The sequence below is a fragment of the Archocentrus centrarchus genome, chromosome 16 (assembly GCF_007364275.1).
Source record: "Archocentrus centrarchus isolate MPI-CPG fArcCen1 chromosome 16, fArcCen1, whole genome shotgun sequence".
Classification (NCBI taxonomy): Eukaryota; Metazoa; Chordata; class Actinopteri; order Cichliformes; family Cichlidae; genus Archocentrus; species Archocentrus centrarchus.
This window is the reverse complement of record NC_044361.1, coordinates 25,695,687-25,711,729: the sequence shown is the minus strand read 5'-3', so window position 1 is coordinate 25,711,729 and position 16,043 is coordinate 25,695,687. Positions and strand designations below refer to the sequence as shown.

The window sequence follows — 16,043 nt, the reverse complement described above, 5'->3', positions numbered from 1 at the left end:
TGAGGTTTCATGGATATTTAAGAAGCATATTGGCACATATTAATATTTAATTTACTTTGTGATCATCAATATTTGATAAGACGTAATTTGGGACAGTCTCTTGTGAAATAAAGGAGTGATCAGTAGTTCTTTCTTCATCCATTTGTTAATTCTCTCTGTGCGCCGTATCGCTTTACCCACTTTCCAGGGATAAAAGAAAGATAGAAGCACATGGAAAATCTATTAAGACTTTAATTTTTGTAATGCTTTTAAAAACATTTTGGACAGAAACATTTGCAGAAATATGTTACAAATAAAAATACAAGCAAACAAATTTCGTTTTGTCTCACATTCTCAGAATAAGGCATTTATAGCAGCAACTAAATCACAGTTACCTGAAACACTCCAGTGCTTTCAGTCAACTTTTTAAACTCAGTTTAAAACAGAATTATTAAACCTTGGTTTAATTAAATTAGTCAACAGTCTCTGGGGTGTTTCAGGAAAGTCTGCGCCAGTGATCGGAAGTAAATAAAAAACAAGGAAAAGGCTGTTGTCATCCCTAAAGCGGAGGAAGTCACAGGAGGTAGCATCTTACTCTCCTGCCAATCTATTTTTTTCTTTTCTTTTTCTTTTTTTTTTTTCTTTGCAGCAGGCAATGCTTATTGATCGCTGTGATTATCATAGCCATCCATCCACATTTAGCTGCATTTTCATAGTCTCTGTACTGAAAGCTGTATAAGAATTGCTTTGTCATAAGGCTGTTGCACTGAGCTGAAGGTTTGCCGATGCACAGATTATCTTATGCCAATAACTCACTGTGGCCAGCGCCAGTTTTTCATTAGAATAAGAAGCAAACAGGCCACAACAACCCACTGCCTTCATAGAAACAACAAGAGCATACAATAGTATGAAGTTAGAGCTCGAGTTTCTGTGCCCTTTACATGAATCATATTACACTCACACGCCTTTACTTTCACTGGTGGAAACAAACACATTTTTTAAACATAATGATAATATAGAAGAAGAACTCCTGGTTGTTTATCAAAGAATCGAAATGCTCTAGACAGGAATTAGGCAATCAGAGTTCTCCAAAATGACTGATGGTATATGCAGCCAATTAAGGGCCATGAATAAATTTATGTAGACGGGATCATGTATCTGAATTACATTCATCTGGTACAGCAGAGGTTAATGGCAGCTAACCTCTGTCAGATTTTTTTTTCATTAATATCATTATGGTAAGTGGGGTTGAGAATGGACGTAACTCACTGAAAGCGTATTATGCAAACAAATAAAGTACCCACTACCACATGACCAGTAAATTGTGTAGAAGTTAGAGCCAAGATTACTGTCACCCGTAAGAAAATGTGCGTATCAGCTTGGATTGACAAGCTCACCTGGTCACGAGATGTATTATTCTCCAAACACAGTATTTTGTGCTAACACTACAGTACATTTTGTCTTAATATTAATGGTCCATTTGTATATTGAAATATGCACCAAAGATTTAATAAGCTCAGCAATAAATTTGAGGAATTAATTTGCACTAAGTGAACAGGTGTGGCCTTGGTGTCGGGTTATAAATTGTGCTAAATCTGGATTTGCTAGTAGCAGGATAAGCACCAAGGAGCGGGCCAGACACTGTTGGGGGTTAATCAGGGAACAAAATGACCACCTGTTTTTGCAAAGTGATGAGGAAAGTCTCACTCGGCTGATTGGTGCATTTGTACGGGGACTATTTTTGGGGTGGCTTCCTGATTGCTCTCCTGGAGGATGGCGACTTGAACAAGGTAATGTGGTTGTTCTGATGATTACACAGGATAGCTACAGTGGAGTTACTGCCCGCTGGCAGAGGGACTACAATTAAATGTCTGCTCTAGGAAGTGGACACTTACTGTAAATCCGCAGCCTCCCTTCTGTGTCTTTCACGTGTATCCTCTCACAGATCAGTCATACCACACAGAAGCAGGCACTTAATTGTAAACAAACAAATAACTACAAGTGCTTTGGCGTGGATGCTGATAAATATACCTGGAAGCGTTGCATGTGGACACGTGCAAACAAAAGCAGCCTTGTGTGCACTCTCACAGTCAGGCATATGGAAAGCACGCATACGCACGAGATCACACTTTCGCACAAACATGTGCACGCACTTCTTGTTTGTGGCTTCTGCCAGCTTTCTCCCTCTGCATGCCGACTGTGTGTCTGGCACCGGGGTTAAGGTCTGGAGCCACACACAAGCTGTGCGCTCTGCCTGGCTTTTACACATTCTGAATGGGCTTTATGAATGGCTAGGACTCAATGACTGAGTCAACACCAGGGGCCAAACTCAACCCAATCCGACAACGGGTTTTGGAGATAAGTCAGAAACAACATTCTCCCAGCACAGCCAGGAAGCATGCTTAAATTAATATGCCACCAGGTTTTCTTTTGTTTTGCACTGCAAACATTGTGCTGTGGAGTGTGTCAATCCACAGATGTGTTGCTTGTTTGCCATTTCTGGCTTAGCCCAAGTGCTTTTAAACAACACTCAGTGTGTACATAGGGCGCAAGTGTGCGTGTGTTTGTGTTCTCATTGTCCCGTCAAAGCTGTTGGATCTGATCGCTGCAATGAATCCAGCTCTCGACATTGCGTAGAGCCAGTGTCTCTCGCAGCTCATCAAACAAACAATGAATGATCACCCCTCGAAAGTCCTCACCACTGCTCTATCATCAGATCCAGCACTCGACTGACATTGAGATCTGAATCCAGGCTCAAGTCTGGTTCAACAAAGGGAGCTGTTGGTGGGGTCAAAGGGCGGAGGCCGGACGACAGTATTTCAAGCCAGTCAGCGGCATCAAACGGTGTTGGAGCCCGTCGTTTCCGTGACCTCCTGGTGGATGGTAAAGGGGAGGTACAGATGGGCGGTGGGGGAGGAAGTGGGACGACCTGGCTCTGGATTTTTACAGCAGGGGATGGAGGAAGCTCCAGCAAAAGAGAGGAGCAAAGAGGCGAAAGCAGGGAGTTGTCATCCTTGTTGTGCTGCTGGGAAGTCTGGGACTGATCATTTTGAGGAGGGGAAGGAGAACGGGCTGAGTGGGTGGGGGATTTATGGTCAGACATATTGACAGAGTCTGAAAGAGAGGGAGTACAAAGGATTAGACACTGAAAGGAATATGAGTGTTATTCTAGTGGAATTTATTAATTGTGTGAGACTTACCAGCAGAAGCAAAAGGCTCATCTAGAATGTCATCAATGGACTGCCGAGGGTCCATCTGTTAGCCAGAGAAAAGGAGAAATACTTCATTTCACTGAACAAAAGAATCTTCTTGTGATCTCCTGTTCATCCAGAGACTCCTGACCTGTGCTTTCTGGATAGCCTCCTGTAGTTCTTCCTCCAAGCTGCGTACACAGGGTAAGTTCTGAGTAGGACTTGCTGTAATCTGCACTGGCAGTTCAAAGTCATGGCCAATTGCATCACAGGGCTGGCAGCAAAACACCTGATTAGAAAGCAGACATAAATTGTTTAACAGGTGGCATATGCAGGTTTGCATGTCTGAGAAATGTTCCTAGATGGAAGGCTCTTCAGTGTGCCTCTGTGAAGAATAATTTATATCTATTTATCCCAGACGTGTGCTCTGTTTTGTATGTTTACCTGTGTAAACAACACCTCTGCATGTGCATCTGTTTCTGGCTTCCCTCTGGAGCATCCTGGATCCTGTTGCAGGAACGGATGGAGGGATCCTCCACAAGACTGATGGTAAAATGATTTTTATAAAGCAGTCACATCGTTAAATGAACATTTCCTGTCACACCAGAGATCTGAGTCTGTCTTTCCTCACCTCATTTCCAGAGTGTGTGGAGTGGTCTCTGGGCCTGCTTCTTATCCTCTCCCTCATCTCCAGCTCCACACTCAGCTCCTGCTGTTGTTGCTGCTGCTGCTGCTCCTTCTCACTTCTCCACGGAGTCCCACACTGTAGGGGTGAGGAGGATGACATGGGGAGACTGGGACTTGGAGTTCCTGAGGCAGTGCTGGCAGGAGCTAAGAAGACAGTGTTGGTAAGACCACATGGTTCACTCGCCAAACTGACTGACGCAGCATTTGTGAAACCATTTGGGACAGTGTTTAGAATTCCATTTGGAACTCTATTTGGAGCGTTGCTGACAATTCCATTAGGAATTCCCATGTCCTGGATGTAAAGCTGCTGGTTTGGGCTGCTGCTGGGCGAGTCTAGTCCAGAGCTGGAGCTTGAGCCAGGGCTCTGGCTGGGTGGCAGAGAGGGACAGGGGGTGAGTGGCTCCAGGCTGGTGCCCAGCTGACAGAGGGGAGCAGGAGTGAGGCAAGCACTAGGAAGCTGGAAAGGACGAAGACGCTGCAACAGGGCAGGCTTTGTGCCAGAGACAGGGAGGCCACGCTTACGCAGCTGCTGCCGTAACTCTGACACCTGAGGAAAAAGAAAACAAAGCAGTGGAAAGAAACTGTTGTAGGTTATTGGTTTCTTTTAACCATGAATCATTTTTCAAGCATTTTAAGGTATGTAAGAACAACTCTTCTTTGATAAATGTTTTTCTTACTGTTAAATCGACCAGATTAGCAGGGAGAAGCTCAGGTTTGGATGCGGTGTTTGTGTCCGTAGGGGTGTGGTTGGTTGTGGCAGGAACCGGTTGAGGATTCTGTGGTATGGCTCCTGAAGACTTCAGAAGATCACCGGATTCAGCACTGAACAAATAAGAGCAGCATGAATTCAGCTAAACCATCTGAGGACTTACTGAGTGAGCAACCAGAGATCTGGTGAGTTGGATCATAAGAAATTAGCTAACAGCAGTTAATCTGTTTGTGTACCTGGGTACAACAGTGATCTGTTCTTGCGGTTGTTGTTGCTGCTGCTGCTGCTGCTGCTGCTGCTGGCTCTGGAGGATTTGAAGCTGTAGGAAAACTTGCTGCTGTTTCAGGAGATCAGAGTAGGCTGGGTCTAAAGAGTTGGTAGGGCTAGGGCTCTTCTGTTTGGCTCCTACCCCTGAAAATACATAAATATTCAAACAGCTCATCACCTGAGCAAACCTTGATTTGACAAATGAGTGTTTCTGTTTAGGTAAAGTATTATATTGGCACCTCCAGTCCCAGACCCTCCTCTCTGGTCTGGAGGAATGTACTGATGATATTTGAGTTTCCTCATTTTTGGTTTGGTGTCCCGCGGTTTCCGTGGGCGGGGGAGATGGGTGAAGTTGAGGGAGTGAGGCAGAGACGAGGAACAGGCGGGGTTGGGAGGCCGAGCTGTCTATAAAGACACATTTAGATTCCTTAAACCATAATAGTGCGTTATTTCAAGTATACTATAAACCATATAAGAGTGAAAAAGCAAATCATTGCACATATGACACTATTAGCCACACATCAAAGTCACATGAAATGCATAAACGCTTCACAAATCCCCAGATGCCAACATGCACTGGCTCTGACATACAACCAAGCTGCTCATGTGTGAATGCGTTAACCTCTGGGGCAAGCACTGAGCTCCCCCAGAAGTGCAAATTGACATTAATGAATGCAGAGCAGCTTACAGCAGAGCATTGTTTCAGGAAAAAAAAACAGAGGAGTGACCATCCTGTTAGGTTAAAGACCTCTACAGTGCTCTTTTATCTCTTATGTTGTATCCCTGCTGTGAATACCTCTAGAGAAAGCGCACACACACAGGCTTAAAGTGTAAGTGCTGCTTTTCTGCATGAAAATATTATATACTGCATAAAGAAACTGATCAACACACCAAACAGAATCCAAATAGGAATTCTGTTAGCTCGATATAGCAAAACAGTCATGATATAGTTCAGTTGTTGTGAATAATCATCAATCAAAGTAAAAGAACACAATGTATCCATTACGTATCATAAACAAGGTATGCTAAAACATTTATGACACAATTTATTCAATTATGAAAATGGTCTAATGTTAGAGTTCATGATTATGACCTTTAGGGTCAAAGGTATCCAGAAGAGTTCATGTTTTAAGGATGTTGGAGTTCATGCCCCACCCCCACCCACCCTGTGGATGTTTTATTACATCCATTCCCACATAGGGGAGTGAGTTTTTTTAAAGTCTGGTAGTATATGTGACAACTAGAAGTGTACCAGCAAGAGTGAAAGTTTACAAGATGGTAGTGAGACCAGCTGTTACATATGAGGCGTAGCTAGAGGCAGCTGAATTAAAAGTGCTGAGATTTGCATTTGGTGTGACAAAGATGGACAGGATTCGAGATGAGTACATCAGAGGGACAGCTCAGGTTGGATGGTTCAAGAACAAAGTGAGAGAAGTGAGATTAAGGTGGTTTGGACACATGCAGAGGAGAGACACTGGGTACACTGACAGAGGAATCTTGGGAAAGATGGAGCAGCTGGGCGAGCGGGAAAGAGGAAGGCCAAAGAAGAGGTTTGTGGGTGAGCGAGGACACGCAGGTGGTTGGCGTGACAGAAGAAGATGCAGACAAAAACGCAGAGGATTGAAAGAGATGGAAACAGATGATCTCCTGTGGTGTAACCTAACAAATGAGAGCAGCGGAAAACAGAAAGGGAAAAAGCATCTTTGACAGCTACTCAGCCTGTGTCCTTATTGAAGTACAAACTGTTGTTATATATGATTTGTATATGATTTATAGTATTTTACAAAAAAAGAAAAGAAGACGTAAAAAGGATGTTTTTAAAGGATGGGGGGGGGGTGTGTCATTCTGTGTCACGTATTTTGTTTTGTGGCTTGCGGGAATTTAAAAATGTAAGACAGCAAATCTGAAGTTCAGAAGTTTGACTTTTCCACAAGCCATTCTTTTTAGCACTAAGATGTGCATGGCTTTTTTTTTTCTTTTTTTTTTCCCATGCAGCTTAAAGCAGTGGGGCTTGTATGTGGAGGAGCATGCATTAACCCCAGCTTACCTTTGGCAGCAGGGGTGTGGTCTGAGAGGTCAGATACATCCCAGTCGGCCTCCCAGTCGTTGCCATGGAGTTTGATTCACCCAGCTTCACGCTCATAGGTTGTCTGATGCCCTCGGTTCCCGGGAGCACTGCCAAACCAGACTGAAGGCAGAGTATCAGATTATTAGAGCTGACATATGAAGCTATTTATAAACTCAAGAGCCAGTGAATATATGCTTTAATGTGTTTGTCAGTGGTTATTACTGAGAACTAATATTAAACATTTTTTTGCAAAATATGTGATTTTTTTTAATCAAAACTTTATCTGTGCCATTTCCTCACCTGAGCATGACAGGGACTATGGTTAACAGACGGGACCAGAGCTGAGCAGTCGCTCAGTAATTGGTCACCTGAGACCCTCGGCAATGAAGAAAAGGTTGGTGATTGTTGAGCGCTGTGTTTCTCCGTGGGTGAGGATGAGGAGGAGACGTCATCTTCGAAGACATCAGCAGTCAGAGGGAAAGAAGCAGGACCTGAGGAAAGCAAAAGCAAAAGGATGTAAGGTCAAAAGACAAGGCTGGAGGGAAAAAAAAAAAAATGTGTGCGCTTGTTCATGCAGATGCGCGTTGACTCACCGTTCTCCAGGGGCAGTGTGTGTTTGAGCTGTTGCTCCACTGGTCCAGGCGGGCGTTGGATCCTCTCAGTGAGGTCTTGCGCCTGGCGAGCTTTCTTCTGCCTGTGGGCCCCACACGCAGCCCGCTCTACGGGTGGGAGAAAGTGGGAGGGATGGTGTAGATAAATGGGGAGAAAGGGACAGATGGGAGATCAGTGGAAAGAGGCGAGATAGGAGAAAGAGAAGCAACAGGATTTCAGAACATATGCAACGTGAGCGTGCACAACAGCTTTGCCACAGGCGATCAGTCCCAATTCAAAGCAGCAGAGGCATCAAAAACAAGTAAACATGCCTGCCCATGGGGAAATGTATTCCCTTGGATATGAACACAAACACACACACACACGCTCACAAAATATTTTTAAAATGTCACAAAAGGACTATTAAGGAAATTAGACATTTCAAAAAGCCAGACGCTATAATCATAGTCCTTTAAAATTAAAAGACAGGTTAGAGGAGCAGGAGGTGAGTGGAGAGATGAGAGAGGGTGATGTGAGTAATAGCACAAAATGATGACTCTGATCCCTGGATTGGCAGGTTTATCATGTGCTGTCAATCACTGATATGTTTTGCCGGCTGCATGTGAAGCAGCGTTACAGCGTGCAACAAGGACACACTTCAATTTTACTGACAGCTGATGAAACACGAAGCCCTTTGTAAGATTTACACACTTCACATCTTTGCACTACTACTGTACAACAGGGAGTGGAGAGCAGCACAGATATGATATAACAGAGACAGCGAAAAAAATGGAGAGGAGGGGAAGTGTGTTACAGTGAGCTACGCTGGGAGCATACAGAGCGAAGCAAGGAGGAGACAGCAACATTACTGTGGGCATGGTATCACCTTGTGCAGTTTCAGTGTTCAGACCACCAGGAGGCAACTTCTGAGTGGCACCGTCATCAGTTAGACGCTGCATCAGGAAACAGCGGGTCAAACCAACAGCCAAGGCCCAGAGATAACAATGCAGTTAACTCAGGGGAAAGTTAAATAAAACTGTCAGTGCAGCCTAATCAAATATTAGAATTATTGCAAGGTGTTGGAAGGAGGTGTTGGAAGAGTTGCCATTGAAACCAGTGCAAATTAGCTCTCTTTAGCTGAGGAGACCTGATAACGAATTATATTTCTTATGAACTCAGAGCAATAGCCTAGCATAGAACATCTGGTCTCACTGGACTGGACAATCACCAACCAAAATTCATAAAGACTTAAAAAAAAAAACATGTGGAGGGTTAAAATGTGTTGGATGCATTAAAATCAGCATTTGATGTGAAGTGTGCTATCCTGCTGCTGTATATGTTTAAAAAAAAAAAAAAAAGAAAACAGGATGCCACTCACCAGAGCTTCACTCTGGTCTTTCTCTGCTTTTTGAGGTGAACAAGCAGCTTTCAGCCCTGTACCAATCAGACAGAATGCGGTTAAAGATGAAATACGACAATGCAGTGTTTAAAAAAAGATGATTTGTTTTTCTTAATCCAAGCTCTCATATTAGAACGTTTTAGAGAATAGTAGCCTAGAAGAATAGCAACTAAGGTGCAGGGGTGCATCAACAAAGCAGCGTCAGCTTTCAAATGATCCTTCCAAGTTACAGCATGAAGCATCTCACACACTCTTTTGTGTTGGCAGGCATCAAAAACTGAGCAACCTGCAGCCAGGAGGGAAGTGAAGCAAGGTGCCTGCCTTTTTTTATTTTTATTTTATTTATTTTTTGTATTTCAACACTCAGCACTTTGAATTTTGTGCATGACACAATTTATTTAGGCTCACATCTTCAGATAATGATTGTTGATTGTTACAGCTTTATGTATTTATTCTTGTCTTAATTGCTTGTGAACATTTTCCATTTCTGATAAAGTGCATTGCAGGAGGCAGGATCTACAATCCTGATAGCTGCTGTGAATGTGTGGCCTTCTACAGGCTTTTTAATGTGAACATAAAATATGTTTTAACTATAGAGTAATATATACACTCACCAGCCACGTTATTAGGTACACCTACTCTACTAAAGCAAATATAACCATCCAATCGCATGGTGGCAGCTCGGTGCATTTAGGCACATAGACACGGTCGAGACGACCCATTGATTTAAACCAAGCTCATCAAACACACTGGCTCACCAAAGTTCAGCAACAGAAGATTAGAAAAACATTGCCTGGTCTGATGAGTCTCGATTTCTCCTGCCAAATTTCGGATGGTAGGGTCAGTATTTGGCATAAACAACATGAAAGCATGGATCCATCCTGCCTTGTATCCATGGTTCAGGCTGGTGGTGGTGGTGGTGTAATGGTGCGTGTGTGTGTGGGGGGGGTGGGGGGTATTTTCTTGGCACACTTTGGGCACCTTAGTACCAACTGAGCATCGTTTAAATGCCACAGGCTGAATACTGTTGTTGACCATGTTCAACCCATTACTAGCAAGGTGTATCTAATAAAGTGGCCAGTATATATTTTTTGTTATGTTTTCATCATGTTCTTGGTATAAAAGTCACTCTTATTTTATCCCTGCTGTTATTTGGTTCATAATAAAATTACTAACCTTGATACAATACAACAACATTAAAGCTGAGCTAGACTACAAGATCTAAAGTCCTCTTTCAACATATTGTAATTCAGGAAGTCTGAGTGGGAAATAGATTTTCATATCTCCTTTTATCTGCGTTTTCAGGCTTTAGAAAACCAAGCCCATCTAGCCAATTAACCATTTATCCAAGGTCACAGGAGGGCTTGAGCCTAGCCTAGCTTTAATGGTGTGAGAGGCAGTTTACACCCAGAACAGGTCACCAGTTTATCACAAGGCTCAGAAAACCTTTTTATTTTAATGTTATTATTAATATATATATATATATATATTTTTAGACCAGATCAGGTGAGTGGCATAAAGTAGTATAAAGTAATACAAAGGGTTAAGTTGAGGACTTTAACCAGAGAGAGTGGGGTTCATAGCCTATGTAAATTCAGTATTTACTTTTCTAGATTCCTGTCTACTGCAGACTAAGCCTAGAGCCTTATTTAAATTGTGTGGACTAACATACAATAAAAGGTTTTAAACTATATAATTAAACCCAACATTACTCCAAGCATTTTGCTCTTACAAAAGAAGAAAGGAAGAAAAGGTCAGTATAGTAAAACCTTAAAAAAAAAAAAAAAACCCACTGAGCAATCAATGGGCAATCGCCTTCCACTGAGAAGAAGTGACTTGAAGATCATTAATATGAAATGCACCCTGCAGTCATAGTTGACATGGATCAATCACAATGTTAATGATACACGTAGACTAACCTGAATCTGCATTGATTTCACTCAGCCTTCGGTTCTGAATCCTCAACTGCAGGACTGAAAGACAAGATAGAGAAAAAAAAAACAGATGAAATATTACACCGATGGAACAGTACATTAGTTTCATTTCATTGAAGGCAAAATTACATATCTGGAATAAGAACTCAGGCTGATGTAGGAAGCTAAGAATTAAGCAATGCAAGACAGCACGCTCACTGTTAAATGATATGGCCTTCAAACTCATATTACCCCATGACTTTGCAGTGCTTGTAGATTATATATCTCCTTGGCACATCTACACACCGCGCATAAGCACGCACACATTTACATACACACACAAACAGGTGAAGCAAGGAAGGGCTGGGCCCATGACACAAAGTCCCCCCCCCCCCCCCCCCCCCCCCCCCCCCCCCCGCATGATACATTTTGGTGAGCACTGAGACCTGAGAGACCTGACGAGGGGAGGGGAGGAGAGGACTGCTCAGGGGGGTTGAGGGCAATAACTATTTATCTCTCAGTATGTCTATTTCTGTTGGTCCCATCCCCCCTTTCAGCTGTCCCGCTCTCTCCACAAGCCTCTCACGCATCCCCTCCTCCTCACATCACTCTCATTTGTGCTTCTAACTATACTCTTCCTGCTCTTCTGCCTTTCTGACAACTCAAAAGTTTAAGGTCTTCAAAATCTGGATTTAAAGCAGACTTACACATTGGTCCCCTGGGCTGAGAAACACAGTGGGGAAGCAGTCTTTGGCAGTTTGGTTTCCAACGTTTATTTTCAGTTTTCTCCAGACGTCCTACATCTGCACTTGAACTACACTTTCAGTGTCACCTAACCTGTGTTACAGCTTAACTGTTCCTGAAGGTCCCAATAAAAATATTAATTTTAAATCTTTTTTTTTTTTTCACCCTTTTGTACCAAAGACGCTGAGATTCTCTGGGCTTCTTAAATATTTCTGCAAGGACGTTCTGGTTGGACAGCCGACAACTTTAAGGCACACACGTTTTAACAAGCTGCAAATTTCTTCAGTTGGGAGCCATCATCTGAGATGTGCACCAAAAGAGTTCACGTCCAAGTTCGACACAAAAACGTGAAACTGTTAACAATTCAGTGTATCATCCTGGCTGACAAAGGGATCAATAAGTTGGATGTACTGTTGGAAAAAAAAAAAAAAATTCTTCCAGCTCAGCTATGCACATATATGCTTCCTAACAGAACAGCTGCTTATAGAATCACGTTTTCCAGCAGGTGTTTGCACACCTAGGGGACTGTGTGTGTGTCATTTTCTCGCCGTTCTATTTTGCCAGCCGTTTACGACAGCTGCGCAGGAACTCAGCAGCAGCCGCTGCAACTTGTTGGGGGAAACTAGCACGGTGTAGCTTGGGAAGGGTTGCCTAATGCTGTTTGTCACAGACAGCAGGCTGCCTCCTCAACGTTTTACTGTTAGTTTATCATCACACCCACCGCTGACAATGATATTTACATTTTAGTAGGAATGCTCGTTTAAATGAGCTTTTTTTTTTTTTTTAGAATAATAAGACATCCATTCACCATTCTTTTAAGATGCTGCAGATCACAAATGATCCTTAATATCTTTGGACTTATTACTTCTATCAACTTCTACTATTGGGTGAGGAGGTCAAACATGAAGACGTTTTCCTCCAAACTCAGGACACTTGTATCTATTTTACATTTGGAATGTTTGCTATTGATTGGCTGGTTTGATGTCACTTTGCCAGTTTGCTAATTTAGCAACATTAGAAGCAAAATCTGAGGATAATTCGGGGGTTTGTTTGTTTTTCCTGCTGGACAACTGTCATTCAAATCTGATCAAAGTGCACTCATGGTGAAGCAGCTTAGCTGAGCTTTTCACTGTTACATTCTTAAGATAATAATAATAATAATGGTAACTCTGATTCTTTTTTTTTATAGCTCAGGTCTGATTGTTGGTCATTTAGACATGAATTATTAATGAGCTATAGATTTGAAACCTGGTTTTCAGGACCTTCAAATAACAAGGGCTTTTCTGGTAAAGATCTGCTGTCAGCTGTTTTTGTTTTGTTTTTTTTTTGTTTTTTGTTTGTTTTTTCCAAAAGTCAAACAAACCCGCCCGTGTCCTGATTAACGTGTCAGACAGTAACATGCAGAGAACTTTATCTTCAGGGTCAGCCGCCTTTACTTCTATTCAAGACATCTCCATATGTCTGTCTGTGGGTACCACTAAATCTAATCACCATCATCAATAACCTTCACTCTATTGATCACATGATCAACAGTGTGACTGACGAGACAATAATCTTCACACACACTTCATCTCAATGTATTGATGGTTATGTATGTGTGCCCAAGATGAAAGGCTGTCGTGGGGAAAATAAGTCCTTCTTTCCTTTAATTGGCATGAGCTGATGCCTCCAGAGTCCTCACCTGAGCGGAACTTGTTCCGGATGAGAAGCGACCTCTCGGAGGCCAGCAGCGTCATTGTGGAGGAGAGAGTGTTGGGCGGACGAGAGAGAGGAAGTGGAGCAGAGAGAAAGAGGAAATTCCTGGTGTCACCCTACCAGGAGGAATGGACTCCTCTCCTTCTGTCTCTCACTGTTGGGAATGCAGAAGAGCAGAGGAAGCAGAGGAGAGAGGGAGACAGATGCTTGTTAATCCACTGATAGACACAAACCAATATTGATAGAGGCACACAAAGCATAGCGAAGATAGACTGAGGAAGGAAATAGCGACGAAAAGCTTCTCAGACCTACAGGCAGACTGAACTTTATGGTTAGCCACTCTAGCAACAGCAGGCCTCCCTATAGACAGCCTGTCATAATCACACAGAGAGTCACAAGGCCCACCCACAGAGACAGAACTAACGACACAGAGAATTAAACAGACAGAAGGCTTTTTAGAGAGAAGGGGCAAGGAGCCAGACAAAGAAGACTGGGAGAAAAGTCGAGCTCGTGTGAGTGAGGGAGACAGAAACCCCAGCAGATACTCGGACGTCAGGGATGGAGGACACTGATTGTGACAGACAAACATGAACTCACAACACCTACAGCATCGCACCGGGGACAGCAGACCAAAAATGTGTCTTGCACTGAAAGAAGATGAGCTGACTCTGAAATAGAGTGAGCTGGGAATCTACATGAGCCGCATTAGTGCACACACACACACAACCTATTAACAATATTGATTTGAACTGTCCAGCCACAAAACACCCAAAGGAAGCCTGTTCGAAGGGAATCTACAAACACACACAAACAAAGACACACACACACGCACACACACACACACACTCACACACACATGCTCTGGAATAGCTGAGGTTATGCATACTAAATCACCATAGAGCTCTTCCTATTCCCAGTCCGATAAATGCACACACTTCACTTATTTACAACCTAAAGAGTCCAAAAGAAGGCCTCTCATTCATTAATGCAATCAAATAACAAGCAATTGATTGAGATTTCACGTCTGGTGCGGGCATTGTTTCACAGCAGGGTGCTGAGTCACAAGAAGGAACTGAAAAACACTGAGAGAATAAAAGCAAGAGAATGAAAGAGAATACTTACAGGAAAAGAGAGAATTGAGTCCCTCGGGGGAAATTGGAGTGGATTTAAGATTAAATTGAGAGAGGTGCGAGATGGAGGAAGAGAGGGAAAGAGAGAACTTCGTAGTGCGTTTAATGACGATTTCTTTCTTTCATGTTCTTTTCATATCCTTTTTTTTTTTTTTTCCTGAAGGTGAAATGCAAGGAGGAAAAGGATCTGCTGTTCCTTCGTCCTCCTTCCGACAGAAGTTCACCCTCTCTACCTCTGCCTCGCTCTCTCTGCCCCTCTCCCCCGTCCGCCCCAAAGCATCCTGGATCATCAGTGCCAACTGTGAGCGACTGTCAAACTTCACCCCTCCCCTGCTGTGACCCTGTTCATCCCCCCCCCCCCCTTTTTTTTTTCTTAAGAACCATTTACCCCCCTGATATCTGCAGACTCACAGAGTGAGGAACAAATTACAGGACAATGCATACTTCTATGTTTGTTGCACTTGACTTTAACAAATATAGAAGAGGTTAGAGCAGTTCATTAATTATTAATAATGTGATGATAGAAAAGTGAAAAGCAGGGTTTTTTTTGCAAAAAACAGGACAGTTTACTATTTTGGACTCCTTTCAAATCGTGTACTGAAGCAGGGTTGCAGGATCGTATGCTCCTGTCAGGATACCCCCCCCCCAAAAAAAGAGTGATTTACCACTGTGTGTATGTGCAAGTGTGTGTGTGTGTGTGCCACCACACAGTGTAACAGGTCAGTAAGTCAGTGCCCGTGAGCATACACCTTACAGTGTGCTTCCAGCAAAACCAGGCAAGTTTCACCTCAAAAACAAGCTGTGTTTGCCAGTGCGTGCATGCCATCTACACATGTGCACGTATGCATGCCTGTGTGTGTGTATAAATGTGGTTGAGGCTGCAGACAGGGGGAAACAGTGGGGGAAGTGAGGGTGTAGCAGGGACACCTGTTCGGTCCTTTTGACAGGCAGGATGGTGTGTGCTGGTTCAGCAGGTCAGGGAGAGGAAAGGGAGGCAGAGAGGGGAGGGAGAGAGGGTGAGGCAACGACGACAGCAAAAAAGTTGGCGAGGAAGGGAGGCCACGACACACGGGGGAAGTCTTACTGGTGAGGACAGGAAGTGTGGCGATAGAGGGACAGAAAAAAGGGAAGTTTGAAGCCCTTTTTATCTAATGTGGAGAGGAAGACACTGACACGGAGATCCACTAATCAGAGAACACGGAGCAGAGATAGCACTGCATGGGCCAATTACGGTTGCCATGGAACAAAATGGAACAACTAATGGAAGACAAAATGAATGGGAACCTTAATTTAATAGATGGTTATAGACAGAGCGCTCTTTCAGGTGCCATTTGCACAATACATCCGTGTTTGTCATCATTATAAAATCTCACCTTTGGCACCTTTTTCTCTCATGCCCTCTAAATGCATTTCACACACTGCCTCACACATATATATAAACAGTGACAGTATGCCACGTTATTGTAGGGAAGATGATGTAATTGGTTTTTCCTCTGGTTCCCCCCATCACAGCTTTACCCTCTGCTCTGCAGCAGGGACTCCCTCTCTGATTAACACCTGTTACCCTCCTTCTTTGTCACACACACATATGCACACACAGACTCCACAGTGTTAATCCTACACTGTGTCTGGTGAGCAAAATAGCTTGCATGCTGTTAACCCGTCCCTTC

At 43.3% G+C, this 16,043-nt stretch overlaps 1 protein-coding gene across 1 annotated transcript; it reads right to left on the bottom strand.

Moving 5' to 3' along the window:
• Positions 1-307: 307 nt before the first annotated feature.
• Positions 308-14,631, bottom strand: LOC115794746 (myocardin). The gene is made up of 16 exons (XM_030750387.1): positions 14,366-14,631; positions 13,230-13,397; positions 10,811-10,864; positions 8,871-8,926; positions 8,379-8,445; positions 7,495-7,620; positions 7,202-7,392; positions 6,881-7,021; positions 5,073-5,238; positions 4,803-4,977; positions 4,535-4,679; positions 3,802-4,404; positions 3,615-3,713; positions 3,322-3,459; positions 3,180-3,234; positions 308-3,093 (listed from the first exon to the last, which is right to left on the bottom strand). Exons 2-16 carry the CDS (start codon positions 13,282-13,284, stop codon positions 2,675-2,677), a joined length of 2,490 nt encoding a protein of 829 aa, XP_030606247.1. The 5' UTR covers positions 13,285-13,397; positions 14,366-14,631; the 3' UTR covers positions 308-2,674.
• Between the last annotated feature and the right edge of the window lie 1,412 nt (positions 14,632-16,043).

Bases quoted from the DNA above. Each gene is read 5' to 3' on its own strand.
- LOC115794746 (XM_030750387.1), bottom strand. From the start codon at position 13,284: ATGACGCTGCTGGCCTCCGAGAGGTCGCTTCTCATCCGGAACAAGTTC. The intron at 8,446-8,870 runs GTGAGTGGCATC...TTCCTGATGCAG, and splicing joins AAGACCAGAGTGAAGCTCTG to CGTCTAACTGATGACGGTGC. The intron at 4,405-4,534 runs GTAAGAAAAACA...CTTTTTCCTCAG, and splicing joins CTAATCTGGTCGATTTAACA to GTGTCAGAGTTACGGCAGCA.